This window comes from Oenanthe melanoleuca, chromosome 19, assembly GCF_029582105.1.
Source record: "Oenanthe melanoleuca isolate GR-GAL-2019-014 chromosome 19, OMel1.0, whole genome shotgun sequence".
Lineage (NCBI taxonomy): Eukaryota > Metazoa > Chordata > Aves > Passeriformes > Muscicapidae > Oenanthe > Oenanthe melanoleuca.
The window spans coordinates 6,053,032-6,069,018 of record NC_079352.1 but is presented as its reverse complement, the minus strand read 5'-3'; the positions used below and the strand labels follow the sequence as shown (position 1 = coordinate 6,069,018).

The 15,987-nt window shown below is 56.0% G+C and overlaps 1 protein-coding gene across 2 annotated transcripts in view; it reads left to right on the top strand.

Moving 5' to 3' along the window:
* Positions 1–1,407: 1,407 nt before the first annotated feature.
* SH2B2 (SH2B adaptor protein 2) overlaps positions 1,408–15,987 on the top strand; it is a 241,493-nt gene continuing 226,913 nt past the window's right edge. Inside the window, exons 1-4 of one of the 2 annotated variants that reach the window (XM_056506902.1) lie at positions 1,408–1,491; positions 2,388–2,503; positions 11,208–12,095; positions 14,261–14,362. In XM_056506902.1, coding sequence (XP_056362877.1) covers positions 11,235–12,095; positions 14,261–14,362 — 963 coding nt within the window. In that variant the 5' untranslated portion in view covers positions 1,408–1,491; positions 2,388–2,503; positions 11,208–11,234. The other variant, XM_056506903.1, reaches the window with a different exon arrangement.

The window sequence follows — 15,987 nt, the reverse complement described above, 5'->3', positions numbered from 1 at the left end:
GGATGGTGAGGAAGCACAATAAATAAATAAATAATAATAATAACAATAATGATAAAACCCACCCTTCTCCACCTCTTACATAACCAGCATTGTTTTAATCCTACAGGTGCTTCACAGAAGTAAAAAGGATTTGTTCCTCCTGCAAATCCTTTGGGGTTTTTTTAGTGGTGACTCATCCACCCGTGGACATGCCATGGGGAGGCTGGGGGGGCTGTGCAGGGTCCCAGAGGAGTGTGACCTACAATTCCTTCCCTTAAACCTCTCTGGGCTTCAGTTCCCCTGTCCTGGGGCTTGGTCCATCCTGACCCACCCTGTCCTGGGGTTCAGCCTGTCCTGGCAGGGAAAAGTGCTCTGAGATGGGTCCCAAAATGCATCAGCAGGATGACAATAGCAGGTCCAGACCCCAAAACTCCCCCTGGAGCCACTGCAGTCGCACCACCCTGCCTTGTGCCCCCCGGAATGTGGTTGTGGGGGGATCACCCCCATCCCCTCTGCTGGGCACTGCAAGGACAAATGCTGGGTGAGGAATGGGGTGAGGAAAGGCTGCAGCCCCTCTTCAGAGCACGGGGGTGCCCTGCCAGGATTTGTGGATCTTGACGATCCTGAGGGCCTGAAGACTCGGCACCTTAAAAATTTAGGGTGCTGCCCACGGATTTGCAGTGCCCCCGGGAGGGTTGGGGAGCCTGTCCGAGGACTGAGGGCTCTTCCTGATGATTTGGGTTGCTCCCTGCTATTTGGGGCGCTCTCGCAGGCACGTCCCCCACACCAGCCCGTGGTGGGCGGGGACGGCTCGGTGTCCCCGGTGTCCCCATGGGGCGGGCATGGCTCGGTGTCCCCGTGGGGCGGGGATGGCTCTGTGTCCCCGGTGTCCCCATGGGGCGGGGATGGCTCGGTGTCCCCGGTGTCCCCATGGGGCGGGGATGGCTCGGTGTCCCCGGGGTCCCCACGGGGCGGGGATGGCTCTGTGTCCCCATGGGGCGGGCATGGCTCGGTGTCCCCGGTGTCCCTACGGACGGGGATGGCTCTGTGTCCCCGTGGGGCGGGCATGGCTCGGTGCCCCCATGGGGCGGGCATGGCTCGGTGTCCCCGTGGGGCGGGCATGGCTCGGTGTCCCCGGTGTCCCCACGGGGCGGGGATGGCTCGGTGTCCCCATGGGGCGGGGATGGCTCGGTGTCCCCGTGGGGCGGGGATGGCTCGTGTCCCCAGGGTCCCCACGGGGTGGGCATGGCTCTGTGTCCCCGGTGTCCCCATGGGGCGGGGACAGCTCGGTGTCCCCGTGGGGCGGGGATGGCTCTGTGTCCCCGGTGTCCCCGTGGGGCGGGGATGGCCCGTGTCCCCAGGGTCCCCGTGCGGACCGGGCCGGGCGGGGCCCTTTAAGGCGGCGGGGGCGGGGTGGGCGGTGCGGGGGGCGGCGCTGCCGGCGGGGCGGGGGGCGGCCGGGCCGGGCACAGCGAGCCGAGCCGAGCCGAGCCGCGCCGCGAACCGGGCCGGGTGAGCGCATCCTCCGCTACCGCCACCGCTACCGGCACCGCACCGGCGGGCGGGCGGGGAGGGCCCTTTATTCCCGGTTATTCCCGGTTATTTTCCCCCCGCTCAGCGGCGGATCCCCCACCCGGGGGAGGGTCCCGCCCCCCGCCGCTGCGGCGCGGTGCATCCGGGAGGGTCCCCGGGCCGCCCCCTCCCCTTCCCGGCTGGGTCCCCCCATCCCGGTGAGCATCGCTCGGGGCGGCCCCGGGCCCGCGGGGGCGGCGATGGGCAGAGCCGGGCTTGGGGGGCTGCAGCCGTGGGTTGGTTCCCCCGGGTATGGGGTTTTCCCCGGTGTTGGGGGGCTGCGGCCGTGGGTTGGTTCCCCCGGCCCTGGGGGCTGCTCCGGGAGCGGGGTTCTGCTCCGGGGATGGGGGGTTTTCCCCGGTGTTGGGGGGCTGCGGCCGTGGGTTGGTTCCCCTGGTATGGGGTTTTTCCATGTTGGGGGGCTGCAGCCGTGTGTTGGTTCCCCCGAGGCTGGGGGGGCACACGGGCAGCACGCAGCCCCCCATGGATCTGGCTGGTTTTCGGTCAGTGTTGTCCGGCTGGGTTTGTTCCGCAGGAGGGGTGCGGGCTGTCCCCCCGTGCAGCCGGTGCCTCCCGTGGGGCAGCTGCGGCTCCCGGGCTGCTCCAGCCCTGGGGCTCCTCCAGCCCTGGGGCTCCTCCAGCCCTGCTCTGCTCTGCTCTGCTCAGCCTGGGGACACCTCGGGAAGGCCCTTGGGGGACTTTGTGCCTGGCCCTTCTGCTTATTTCTGGTTTTGGTGAAGTCAGGCTGGAGCCCAGCAGGACTGTGGCTTGGGGGAGGTGAGATGGGGATATTGCTGTGGCTCCAGGGCTTGACAGCCTAAACCTTTGCCTTCCAGGTCGCTCTGGTGCTTCCTTCCAGTGGGCACATCGATCGGTTGGAGTTATGCGTTTGACCTGCAAGAGCCACGCTGCCGGTGCTTCGGGGATCTTGTGAGCTGGAACGGGAAAGGAGGTAAAACCTCTCTGTCCTCCCAGCACCTGCCCAAAATCCCCCGTGGGCCCTGCTCCTGCGGCTTTGAGTGGATGAGGAGCAGCTGGGGTGCTCAGCCTGGAGGAAGGGGGGCTCAGGAGGGACCTTCTTGCTCTGTACAACTGCCTGAAAAGAAGCTGTAGCCAGGTACAGCTGACTGGACTGGAGGAAATGGCCCCAGGTTATGCCAGGGGAGGTTTAGTTGGATATTAGGAAAAATCTCTTTGCTGAAAGAGTTGTCAGGCTGCCTAGGGCAGTGGTGGAGTCACCATCCCTGGTGTAGATGTGGCACTTGGGGACATGGGTTAGTGGTGGCCCAGGCAGTGGGAATGGTTGGAATGGATGATCTTAGATGTCTCTTCCAAACTGAACAATTCTGTGATTACTCAGAGCTCCCCTCCATGAGGATCTTTGGTTTGGTTTGTTGGGAGAGTGGAGAAGGACCATGGGCATCTGGGGATGCCTTTCTAAATAGAAATTATCCTCCTAAACCGCACAGGCTCTTCCAAAATGCTCAGCCCCCCTTCCCTGGAGGGAGGGCACATTTGTACAGACAGGTGGGTGTGTGCTGCCAGGAGATCTGCTCAGATGGGATGGCAAGTGCCCTTGGACCTTCCCTCTGTGTCCTTCAGTGGTATTTCCCAGTGCCTCACCATCACTGTAACACAGCAGAGGAGCCCAGGGCTACCACAGAGTGTTTCCTAAAAAAGCTGCATAATCCTCTCTGCTCCAGCTTGGGGAGCACACAGGAGCCCACCCTGCCTGGTGTCTCCCCCAGCTCAGTGACCAGACCCCTGTGCCATCAAGGAGGGTGCCAGCCCTGATCCCCATCCCTGGTCAAGGCTTTGGGGTTAAAATCACCTCCTTCCTCCACTGAGAGTTCCTCAGTTGGTTCAGGGCTGCAGTGGCTGCAGGGCTGGCTCTGGCTGATCCCCTGATCCTCTTCTCCTAGACTGTGTTGTCCAGCCTCCTCTTGTCCTTCCTCCTTGGAGGTAGAACACATCTCTTCAAGATGAGGATGTTGCTGGCTAATGCCTTTCCTCTTCCTCCTCTTCTTCTTCCCAGCAGAAGCAGAGAAACCAGATGATGGTTGCACATCTGCTGCCCTGCTGACTCAGGCTGGCTGGGGTGCCCCGGGGCAGTGCTTCAGCCCTGGGGTTGCTGCATCATTCCCCTCCTGCCTGTGGGTGCCCTCACTTGACCTCAGCTGCTTTCCCTGCCCATGGGTGCCAGTGAGGTGGTGGGATATGGTTGGAGACTTGTCCCTGGCTCAGTAAGCCATTTCCTTGTGCAGGCAGAGGGAATATGGGGACCCTGCCCCCAGGTGTGCTCCCAGAAATTCAATCCTAGCTAGCTCCATCACGGTGGAGAGAAGGAGAGAACATGCCTAAAGGGAAAACTGCATCCCACACCTGATTTTTGCTGAAGGGAAAACCAGAAGGGCTTAGAGAATCTGCTTGCTCTTGTGCAGGGTCTGGGTTTGGGATGAGCCCCACATCCATCCACAGCCACAGGTGGGGTGACAGGAGAGGGACCTCTGTGCATCCACTTCCACTGGGAAGATGTTTGTGCCCTGCTCCACTGGGGGCCCTGGGGCAGGAGAGGGGCTGCAATGGCACCCCAGAACCCTGGCAGGAGGGATGGCAAAGTTGGGCCCAGCCTGTGAATTGCTGTGGCATGGTCATGGCCATGCTGGGTACAAAGCTCTGCCTGCCCAGGAGCATCCCTGCACAGTGAAAAGAAAAAGGATACTTGAGGTTGGATCTCCAGCCAGCGTTGGCAGCTGTAACAGGGTATTTTGGCATCATCTGGTTTGGTGGGGGGTGGGGGGGGGTTCAAAGCCCACTGGAATTTTTATTTTGCTTAATACACCACTTAAGCAATTAGCAGTGATTGTAGCAGTCCTGGGTGAGGCGCTGGGTAGAATTGAATTTCCCCAGCTCAGATACCATTAGGCAGCAGTTTAAGGCTGTTTGCAGGCGGGTATGAGACAGAGATGCGTGTGGGGAATTAGATCTGCAACGTTAAAAAAAACATAATAAGAAAATTTCCTGCAGAACTGTGTAACTTTATCTCATGTTTATTATGTGCTGTAATTGAAAAACAATCTTAGGGGTTTCTCTGACCTAATGATAGGGGATCCCCAGTGATGACTGTGCTGTATCCATCAGGATTTGCTTTGTTGAGCATCCATTCAGCTCCAAAAACACCCAAAGAGCTCCTCCATGGCACAGCAAACCCCAGGGCAAGAGTAATCTTTTCAAAGAGTTTGCATTTGCTTTGGGAAGTGCAGTTGGGTTGATGTTGCAGGGCTTTATGTTTAAATGCCCAGAGTTCTGGGTGCAGGCAGGGGAGGGGGCTGAGCAGGTGAATCTCCTGTTGTTTGGGATTTCTGAGTGCAGGAAGGGTCTGCCCACAGGTACCAGGTCAGTGGTTAATGTGTAACAGGTGTGCAGGACACTCTGCACCCACAGCACACCAGCCTGGAGGGGGATGGATGGATGGATGGATGTGCAAATAGTTTTCTGAGGATGGGAAGGCGAGAGGAGGAGGAGGAGAAGGGTTTGGTTGTGGGCTGAGGGGCGGAAGGAAATCGAGGCTTAGCGAGGGAAATGTGAGATTGCTTGGTTGGGGACAGGGCTTCTGCTGCTCCTCGGGGGAGGCTCTGCTATTGTGGTGGTTAAAAATAGACTTTGGACTGGGTAGTTTTCTGTGGGAAGCTCTCTGGCTGGAGACAGGCACGTGAGGTGGCATCCAAGTGAGGGGGAATGGACAACAGCCTCTGACCTCCTTCACTTAATGCTCTGGATTTTTGGTTGGTTTTTTTTTCCCCCAATAGCTTTTCATTTGGGGCATTGAGGGGGTGTCTCAGCTTTATTCCCAGACACAGCACACAGCCTCCAAGCCCTAAGCTTGGATGATGCCTAGATGCACCAAAGCTTTGCTGATCATTGTCACTGCACCCTGGGGACTCTGTCCCCATGGCTGAGGTGTCCCCCAGCTCCCACAACATTCAGCAGGTTGAGTGGCTTGGGTGAGGCTCCCTGCAAGCTGGATGGAATTACTCAGGGAAAAGATTATCTAAGATCCAGTGGATCTTATCTGTGAACTTGTCTTTATTTTCCAGCAGCTGTCAGCACAGGAGGTACAACATCCACTGCAGGGGATTTTGGAGGGGAAGGAGAGGAACAGTCCTGTGGTGTGGTCAGAATAGTGGGAAATGGAGAAAATCTCAGGTTTTGCTGGAGGCAAAACCTCATGGGCCCATCTGCTCATTTTCAGGAGCATTGGTTCCTGTGGGGCTGGAATGAGAGATTCCACACAGAGCTGTGAGGACACCCTTATGTGCAAGAGGAGGAAAGGTTCATTTCTTGCCCATTTTCTCTTTTGAAGATGTGTCCCCTAAGCACCTGCACCCCAAAACCTTGTCCTGGCCATCCAGCATTACTGTGTGCTTGGAGAATCCTTTTGGAGAGCTGAGCTGGCCAGTGGGACCCCTCACTGAGCAGCAGGAAAAGGCACAAGGAGCCTTTTCACTCCAGAAGAGTGTTTTCTAAGCTGCAGGTGACAGGTGGACCCTGAAGTGCATCTGGGCAGGGAATTAAAGCATGCTCCTGCTGAGGGATTGGTTCGAGGCAGCTGGTTTGACCATAAAATTTGAGGCCACAATGCTGTTCAATTAATATTTTAGTGGGATGGCCAGTAAATGAGAGGAACAACGAATGTTTCCATTTCTATCTGGTTCAGACAGGCAGTCTGATTTAAGATCACAATAGTATAAATAGTACATGGAGTACTGAGGAGCACGGAGAGCAATCAGCTTCTCCCACCCCAGGGCTGTGCTCAGGGGTCTGGGAGGCACAGGGCAGGTGACTTCTGCTTCTGTTCCCTGTGGTTTTCTCTTCCTCAGCTCAGCCTCTGCACGCAGTTAAGGCTCTGGTGGGGTCCTGGAGGTGACAAAGGGAGGGGTCACTTGGTCACACGCTGTGGGATGGGGGAGATCAGCTCCTCGCATCCCTCATCCCCTTGTGCTTGCACAGCAGGAGCAGGGATGATGCTCCTGCTTCTCTCCTGCTCTCAGGCTGTCCCTGCCGCCTGGTTTAGCTGTTCTCCCGTCTGCCCCGGGCAGGCACAGCTCCCTGGGGAGCTGCCCGTGTGCCAGCAGCATCCCTGGGGCCGGGGGTATCGCCTTGCTGCGCGCCCCGCTCGTGACTCGGGGATCTCCTCTGGCATGGCGCTGAGGTCAGGCGCTGTTCTGGGCCAGCAGCTGCCTGGGTTTCCTCACGTCATTCCCGCGGGGTCGGGATGACCAGCTGGGGCTCTGAGTGGCATCGATCTTGCTGGAAACCCAGCAGCCTTGCAGGGCTGGGATCTCCTTCCCCAGGAGCCAGGGCTTTGCTGCACGTCCTCCGTTGGAAGTTCTCCCAGACAGGAGGAGGGATGCAGGCAGGGATGGAGGGATTCAGCTCACAACCTCCAGCAGACCGTGCTTTTCCCCACTGAGTTTCGGATCACTTTGTCCCAGCCTGGCTGCGCTGCCAGGAAAAGGAAGGGAAACATCTCTTTATTAGGGTTGTTTCCTTAAATAAAGCCATCAGAGCCGTGCTGGGCAGGCTGTGCTGGGCAGGCTGTGCTGGCCATCCCATGACCGGTGTTGCGCATTCGGGTTATTTACACCTCATTAGATGTTGGTTCCTCCCCACGCCTGCGGTTCAGCAAATCCCAGTGGCTTTGTTGTTGCTCCCTGACTCCTGCTTCACCGGGGAGTTGTTTTTTTATGGTCTCCTGCGCTTCTGCTGACAGTTTAAATTTCATTTCTTCTTGAGGTCAGTAGCTTTGCTTCAACTTTCAGATTATTCTATATTCCCCACCCTCCCCCCGGAGCAGGGGATGCCTCACCACACCTTGGTGGAAGAGGTGTCCCAAATCACTGCCAGCAGCTGGCTCTCACCTGCCAGCCCAGCCTGGGTTTCCACTTGGCAAACCCCAGAAGTTCTTTATTTTTATCTCCTCTTCTTAAATCTTGACTCAGTTTCCCAAGTGACAGGGGCAGCAGGCACAGCTCAGCCCTGGGAGGAGTTTGGGGACTCGTTCAGGTGGGTTAGAAGTCACGAATCTGATGCCATGAGTGCCACTCCATGGCTTATTCATGACAACAAGCCACCCCAATTTATGTATTTATTTTTCTGTCCTCTTGTCACCCAGGCCAGGACAAGGCTGGGACCCCTGAGCCACTTCTGGAGTGGGCTGATGGCACTCCCAAAGGGACCTGGCTCCTTAGAAAGGTGCCCTCAGGAAGCTGGGCTGGCAGGGGATGGCCCTTTCCAGAAAGCAATTGCACATTTGCTGCTTATTTTCACTGTGAGCTTATTTTCGTCTCCGCTTCCACCGCTCTGCCCGGGGATGCTGTCTGTGGCATGACAAGTTATTTCAAGAAGTGGGGCAGAGCTGTTGGTATGGAGGGGAGTGCAGGCATCCAGATTAAAGGTAAATCTACACAGATAATTGGAAGGCTGCTTCCTGCAGAAATCAGGTGAATCAGGGGCGGGGATGGCTCTGCAGTCCCAGGGCTGCCCTTAAACCACCCCCCTGATTGCCAGGCTGTGCTGTTGGATCCTGGCCGGGGGCTCCTGGCTCTGCTCCGGGCAGGGGGGGCTGGATATGTGGCACAGGGTTAGTAATCCCCGCCGCCGCCTCCTCAGACCTGCCAGATGTCTCTCCTCTAGGCTTCATTTTTATAAATTGGCCTTTTAAAGTCTGTCATCCCCATGCAGATGAAAGGAGGATGCTGTGATGCCTCTGCGTGCGCGTCTCCGAGCCTGAGCCCGGCTGCCGTGCCTGGATCTCCTTGAGGCTTTTTGTTTGGGCTTTATCTTTTTTGAAGTGCCTTTTTTTTTCTCTTCCTTCTTCTTTTTTTTTTTCCACTTAACCTCTCAGTGTCTGTTAGCTTGCCATCCCTTGGTTTCAAACAGGCAGGCCCTGAGCACTAGTCCCTTCTGGAGAGAGGGATGGGGAGCTGTGTTTTCCCCAAATTCACGGGAGGGAAACCAGCAAAGCCCTGAAGCTCAACACCCTGGGCAGATGCAAATAAACCCATCACCAAGGGGCTTTCTCTTCCCCCCAACAAGCCCCTTCCTGCTCTTTTCCCTTTGCACCCTTTCCCTCTCCCTTGCTCTTGCTGTGACTGCTTGGATTGGCAGCACGAGACTCCTCATCTCCCTTTTCTCCCTGAGCCCAAATACTCCTGGCCCGTGGCTTGGTGCCAGGGCAGCTCTCGGGCCATGGCAGAGCTGGGGTTGTGAATTTTTAATTCAAAGGGCAGAGTCTTTAAATCCTCTGCTTGGTGATGGATGGATAATTAGGAATTTCATTTGCTGGGCGGGTAACAAACAGCTTTGCATTTTCTGCTGCTTTGCTGATGTCTCTTGGGGAAATTCAGATGCTGCTCCTAAACTGCAGGGATGGGTTTTTTCCCAGCTGGCATGGCTCCCTGCTCAGGTCTCTGGGAAAGCCCTGTGATGCTGGGGAGAGCTTTGCCAGGGATTTCTGCAGGGGCTGGAGCTCTGCAGGTGCTGTAGGATGTGAGGAGCTGTGCAGGTCCATGTGTAGCCTGTCCTCAGTGCCTCCTTAGCACAGCCCTGAGCAGCATCACTGCCTTAAAGGTGGGAAAATGCCACATGTATCGTGTTTCTTTTGGGATTTTGTTGCCTGTGTGGATTTCTCCCTGCCTGGGGGGGTTGAGAGCCACTTCCTTGGATGGAGGTGCTCCCAGAGAGCTCATCTCCATAGGGATGTGCTGGGGATACGGTGAGCAGCTCCTGGCCACAGCTGCTGCTCTGAATCACAGCCTTCAGGGCTGGGTCCTGCCTGGGGGCTGGGGGCTGGCATGGTTGGGGTCTGGGGGATATGGAGCAGGTTCTGCCAGTCCCCAGTGCCCCAGTGCCGTGGCTTGTGCCGTTCATCTGAGCAGTAATTAATTACTGGCCGTGTAAGCTGCCGGCGGGATGCGGCGCGTGATTTATTAGCAGGAGTAATCCCTCGCCAGCAAAAGAGCTGCTCTGTGAATGGAGAGCAGCAAAATCCAGGGAAAGAGCTGCTCTGTGAATGGAGAGCAGCAAAACCCGGGGGGACTGTCCTGTCCTTCCAGAACTGGATCCCACAGGCACAATCCCTGCCAGGAGCAGGGCAGCCACGGGCACCCTTGGGCTCAATTTTTGAGGCAGCTGAGGTGGAGTTGTCAAACTTGGAGTGGAGGAAGGAGGGGTGTCTGGACACAGTGCCCCAGCCAAGGCCCACCAGCACCAGCAGCCATGAGCAGTTTTAGCACTGGGAGGTGACTTTTGAGATGCAGTCGCTGCTGGGGTCTCCCAGGGGAAGCTGTTGGTGCTGCCCAGAGCCAGGTAGAGATTTGGGAAGTGCAGCATGAGCACCAAGCTGGACTGTACATGTGCCCTGCCAGTCCCATAGCCACGGGGAGAAGGACCAGTGGAGGTTGGGATAAGTGATGCTTCTCCCAAGGGCTCGCAGGTCTGGCCTGCAGCTCCCATCAACTCCTGGTGTGTTCCTGGGTCTGGCTTCTGTTCCTTTTCCCCCTGTACCCCACCTACTCATTGGCCTCTGCTGAGGACCTGTCCTGGGTGATCTGTTAGCTGATTTTTTGGCAAAATCCCAAAATTGATTTGGCAAAGGATGAGGGCAGAAATAGAGACTGGAGAAAGAGAAGGACCAGCTCCTGGGTGCAGAGGGGAGGATGCTGCCCTGGGTGGATACTTCCAGGACTCCCAGTGCTCCTTCTCCCTATGGAGAGCTGTGCCATGCCCAGGCAGACACAGAGTGAGAGGAATCCTGCAGGCAAATCCCCCTGGGCTCCTCCACTCAGGGACTCCTTAGTGGTTTCATGAGAAATCAATAATGCTTTTGCATGATCATAATCGTAAAATAAGTGCAATTTATGGCTGCTGCCAGGGCCAAGATTTTTTCCTAGAGGTGGAGAGAGAGCGACACACAGACACTTCCCTACAGCATTCTCCTTTGCACTGGAACTGCAGATCAGCTCTGGCATCATGGCAAGGGGTCACCCCCATTTCAAGGGTCAGAGCTGTTGTCCATGTCCAAAGCCCCCTTTGGGGGGTTGGGCTGTGTTGACCATGTGCCCATTTCAGGGGAGACAGGATGGGTGGTCCATGCCCTCATTTGGGGGGAGACAGGGCAGGTTGTCCATGTTCCCATCTGGGGGAGCAGGGCAGGTTTTCCATGTCCCCAGCTGGGGGGCAGGGCAGGTTGTTTGTGCCTGTTTTTGGGGGACAGGGTGGGTTGTCCATGTTCCCATTTGGGGGGAGACAGGATGGATTGTCCATGTCCCCATTTGGGGGAGCAGGGTGGGTTTTCCATTCCCCAGTTGCAGGGCAGGGCAGGCTGTCTGTACCCGTTTTTGGAGGACAGGAAGGGCTGTCCGTGTCCCCATGTTGGGGGGCAGAGCAGGTTGTCTGTCAATTTTGGGGGACAGGGTGGGTTATCCATGTCCCCATCTGGGGGCAGGGCAGGCTATCTGTGCCCAGTTTTGGGGACAGGAAGGGCTGTCCATGTCCCCATGTGCGGGTTAGGACAGGCTGGCTGTGCCCGGTTTTGGGGACAGGAAGGGCTGTCCGTGTCCCTGCCACGCTCAGGCCGTGTCCCTGTCCCCCAGCCCGCCGGCAGGTGGAATGGGGCAGCCATGAACGGCGATGCCCTGTGCCAGGAGCCCTCCTCCCCGCTCCCCGACTGGAGGGAGTTCTGCAAGCTGCACGCCCAGGCAGCCGCCGTGGACTTCGCCCAGAAGTTCTGCCAGTTCCTGAAGGAGAACCCGCACTACGACACCCCCGGGGCAGAGACCTCCTTCTCCCACCACTTCACCGCCAACTTCCTGGACATCTTCAGCCTGGAGGTCAGCCGGGTGTTCGTGTCTGACTCGCCCACCAAGTACAACATCGTGCCCTTCGTGGGGCTGCAGAACTGCCACGTCCCCTACGGGCGGGAGGTCGCCCCGAGGAAGGAGGAGACGTCCACGGAGTCTCTGGACAGCATGGACGCCCCGCTGGGCGCCAGCCGCTACCTGACCCCGGCCCAGCAGGTGCAGGCGCACAAGGTCTCCTCCTACGGGCAGTCCCGCAGCTCTGAGGACGTCTCCATGCACGCCGCTGCCAAGCCCAAGTTCAAGAAAGGCTTTTCCCTGAGGAACATGAGCCTGTGCGTGGTGGATGGGATGAAGGAGATGTGGCACCGCAAGTCCTCCCCGGAGCCGGGCGCCGAGGCGGCTCTGGGCGGCCGCAGGGCCGAGCGGGAGCCGTGGCCGGCGGGGGGCAAGGAGCCCGCGGACCCTCGGGAGAAATGGACGCACAAGCTGCGCCTGTCCAAGGTGCCCTCGTCCAAGGTGGAGCTGGTGGACATCCAGAGGGAGGGCACGCTGCGCTACATGGTGGCCGACGACACGAACTGTGTGGGCAGCTCGCAGTGGCAGAAGTGCCGCCTCCTGCTCCGGAAAGCCGTGAAGGTGGAAGGAGAGAGGTTCCTCCTGGAGTTTTACGTCCCTCCAAAGGTACGTCCTGGCTTTTGTCCGCTGTTGTGTTTTTTATTCAAGCAGCGGTTGGGCTTTGCTTGGGTTTTTTTGTTTCCGCTCTGCTCCAGAGGGAGATCCGGTGGTGTGTGGCTGAGGTGTCAATGGATGGGAAAATGTGCTTGAAACCCATCCAACCTGCAGGCCAAAATGAACCTTGCACTCCTGGTGTTGGTCTGTGCCTCTCACCTTTTGAGAAAATACAAAGCTTGAGTTTAAACTCAAATGCATCTCTCTGGAGAGCACGGGTATGGATGGTGGGCATTGCTCTGGGCTGGACTGGGGCTTCCCCAGCCCAGACTGGAAGGAAACAACCCCATGTCCATGGTGCCCACTAGGGAGCCTATGGAGAGCTGGAGAGGGACATCTTACAAAGGCATGGAGTGACAGGACAAGGTGGAATGGCTTTAGGTAGGGATAGGTGGGACATTGGGAAGGAATTCTTCCCTGTGGGAGTGGGGAGGCTCTGGCACACGGCTGCCCCATCCCTGGAACTGTCCCAGGCCAGGTTGGACAGGGCTTGGAGCAACCTGGGACAGTGGAAGGTGTCCCTGCCCATGGCAGGGGTGGAACAGGATTCCTTCCAACCCAACCCATTCTGTGGTTCTATGGATGGAGGATCTGATGAAGCTGGACGTGTCAGCTGCACTAAAGAGAAAATAAACTTGGGTTAAAATGGAACAACTGCTGCTCTTAAAACATTTAAGAGAGAGCTCATAGAGGGATTCATTTTTTAGTATATCTTGATTTGCCTCTAAAAATCAATTTTAAAATTATTTTATGGCAACTTTTATGAACATTGTCTGCTCTTCTGTTATAATCACACCCCACTTTGGTTTACAGCTTTCTCCTGTCATCCCATCTTGCTTTCCATCTGGCAAATGTAAAAGTGGCACCAGTCTGGCACAGCTGGAACAAAACTGCTTTTTGCTTCAGCAGCCCACAGCTTTGTTTTTGCATAGACCCTACAAAAACCATGGCCATGTCTTTAAACCTTTAAAGGGAAGAATCCTCTTGGAGAGGAGGGGATTGGAAAGAGATGATCTTTAAGGTCCCTTCTACCCCAAACCATTCTGTGATTCTGAGACCCTTCTCTGGCTCAGGGGTGAATTATCACCTTGTTTCCTTTCCTTTCGAAGCAGCTGCTGCTTCCTTTCTGACCTTCTCCTGTGCAAACACCAAAATGGAAAAATTCCCCAGGGATGGGCACGGCTGAGACGTGTCTGCAGGCAGCACTGGGGCTCTGGGGCTGGCAGAAACGAAACATCCTGAAAGGAAAAAAGCAGTTTCTGTTCTGTCTTGGATTTATTTATTTTTATTTCCCAATAAAAATGGGAACTGAGCCCATTATTGGTAACTTGCAGCCTGGAGCTCCTTGCTGGCCTCATCCTACCCGCTGCACCCAAGGCACCAGGCGCAGGTTTTGGTGACTAAATCTCATCTCTGTTTCCTGCAGCTGCAGTGCTCCAAATCCCAGAGCCCTGGAGGGGACCAGCCCTGGAGAGCAGCTCCACGAGCTCCTTTGTGGGGATTTGTTATAATTAAAACAAATATCTGGGGAATTTGTTGCTCAGCAAACACTTGGAGTGGGAGGCACTGGGTCTTGCCTCCCCACTGAGGTTCCAGCGGGTGCCAGGGGCCCTGGGGGAAATTCATTTTTCTTTATTTTAATGTAATTAAAATTCCCTGCATGGCTGAGGCTGCTGTGTCGTAGCTGCTTGGTTGAAATGCTGCTCCTGTGCTGGAGAAGCAGGGCTGCTTTCCACATGGGAAGCATCCCCCATCAGATAGCACAGCTCTCTCCTTCGGGAGAGAGTTGAAAATGGAGAGAAATTAAGTGGTGTTGGCAGAGCTGGCACATCAGCCTGCGCTGGAGCGAGGAGGGTGGTTTGGCAGCTAAAAGCACCTCCCTGTCTTCCACTGGGCCTCCTCTTGGTTTAATTCAGAGCTCAGAGTTATCAGGCACGGGAGGGAAATCAATGCTGTTTATCCCCCCCTGTAATAACCGCACAGGCTGAGCTGATCTTGCCTGTGAGAGCCCTGCTGCATTGTCCCCAGGGACAGTTTGATTCAATTGAGTGACTTTTTTTTTAATTCATTGATTTCTTTTCATTTATTTTCTTTGGTATTTTTTTTTCTTTTCTCAGGCTTCCAAACCCAAGGTGAGCATCCCGCTGTCGGCCATCATCGAGGTGCGCACCACCATGCCCCTGGAGATGCCTGACAAAGACAACACCTTCGTCCTGAAGGTGAGAGCAGGGTGTGGATCCCCACAGGAACCCCCTCTGCACCTGCTCCCTGCAGTGCAGGAGGCTCAGTCCCCAAAGGGATTGTTGCCTTGGCTTTCAGGGCTGAGATGCCAACAGCACAAATGCTCCCCACAGGATCCCTGCCTCCTCCAGCTGACACCAGGGTGTTTTGGGATCAAGCTGTCTGGCTTTCACAGTGGGGTTTGGCTTCTCTGTGATGGGTTAAATCAGTGACCTGAGACAACCTGCAAGGGAAAATGCTCCTTGGTGCAGCTGCTGGTGGTTTTGTGGCTGCTGCTGTCCCGGATCGGTGACATATGGTGGCTGTTTCATTGACACCATGTCGTGGCCCTTAGTGCTGTGGTCTGCTTGATGAGGTGGCATCTGGTCAAAGGTTGGGCTTGATGATCTTGGAGGTCTTTTCCAGCCTTAGTGATTCTGTGGGAACAGCTCTGTGAGGCCATTGAGACCCTGGACATCAACCACCCGTGAGTCTGGGGGCATGAGCAGAGAGTGAAAGTCTCTTTCTTCAGAATTTTCCATATCATGCAATTAATTAACTCAGTGCAACCTCCTGCTCTGCTGGAAGACAACAGCTTGTCATGACAGATCAGGGCTGAATTTTGCAGGGTCTTGGACACCATGATGGTAGTGAACATTGGATTTTGAGCATTTCTGTGTTCTACCTCTTCTGAACAAACATCTCTGTCCCTGACACTTCTCCCCAAGAGTGTGTGGCAAAGCAGAGCAGAGAGGCCAGGCCTCCCAGCTGAATGAACCTGTTTGAAAGCTTAGAAAACTATGAAGGAAAAAGAGGAGGGAAATTTAGCCTGGCTTTGTGAAAGCCCCCAAGCCTTGAAATCCACCTGGCCCCAGCACACATTCCCAGGGCAAATTTCTTTCCATCAAATCCAGCTCCTTGTCAAGGTCACATAACTTCTGGCACCTTCTCTTCCCCAAGGGCTTCTTGCTCTTGAGCCTCAGCAGTGGTAGAGGCACAGAGGCTCATTCAGCTGTTGTTTTCTGTGCCTCAAAGGCCAACCTCAAGTGTCTTCTGTTTTCCTGACTGGCCAGCTCAAGGTCCTCCTTGCTTTCCTTGCAGGCTCTGGAGATGGAACTCCCCAAAATGTACATGGGGCCATGGCCCAGAGCAGATGGGAAGGATTGCTTCTCCTTTCTTCTTCCTCTCTGTCCAGCCCAGGCTGATGCAGTTGCTTTGCTCACACTGTGATGATGATGATGTTGACTCACACGCAGCCTGTGGGCTGGTGCAACTCTGGGATGATTTTTGCAGAACTGCTCCCAAGACGTGGTTCCCCAGCCCACACACCCACGCTGATCACTGTGAGCCCAGGGCTCACCCTGTCCTTGAGCTGGAGGCTGCTTTCCGCTTTTCCTTCCACTTCAGCTTTGACAAGTTCATTTGAATTCTTGCCTGATCTTCCAACACACTTGCAGTGTGATGTCAGCCATGAATTGATCAGGCATCCTCACATTCTTTTGTCCTCATCACTGAGGAGCCTTTGATGGGAAGGAGCTGCTGACACATCCCTCAGCTTTGACCACTGGCCATTGATAACCCATCTGCCATTGATCTCTGCTCTTGGAATATGGCTCATCAACTA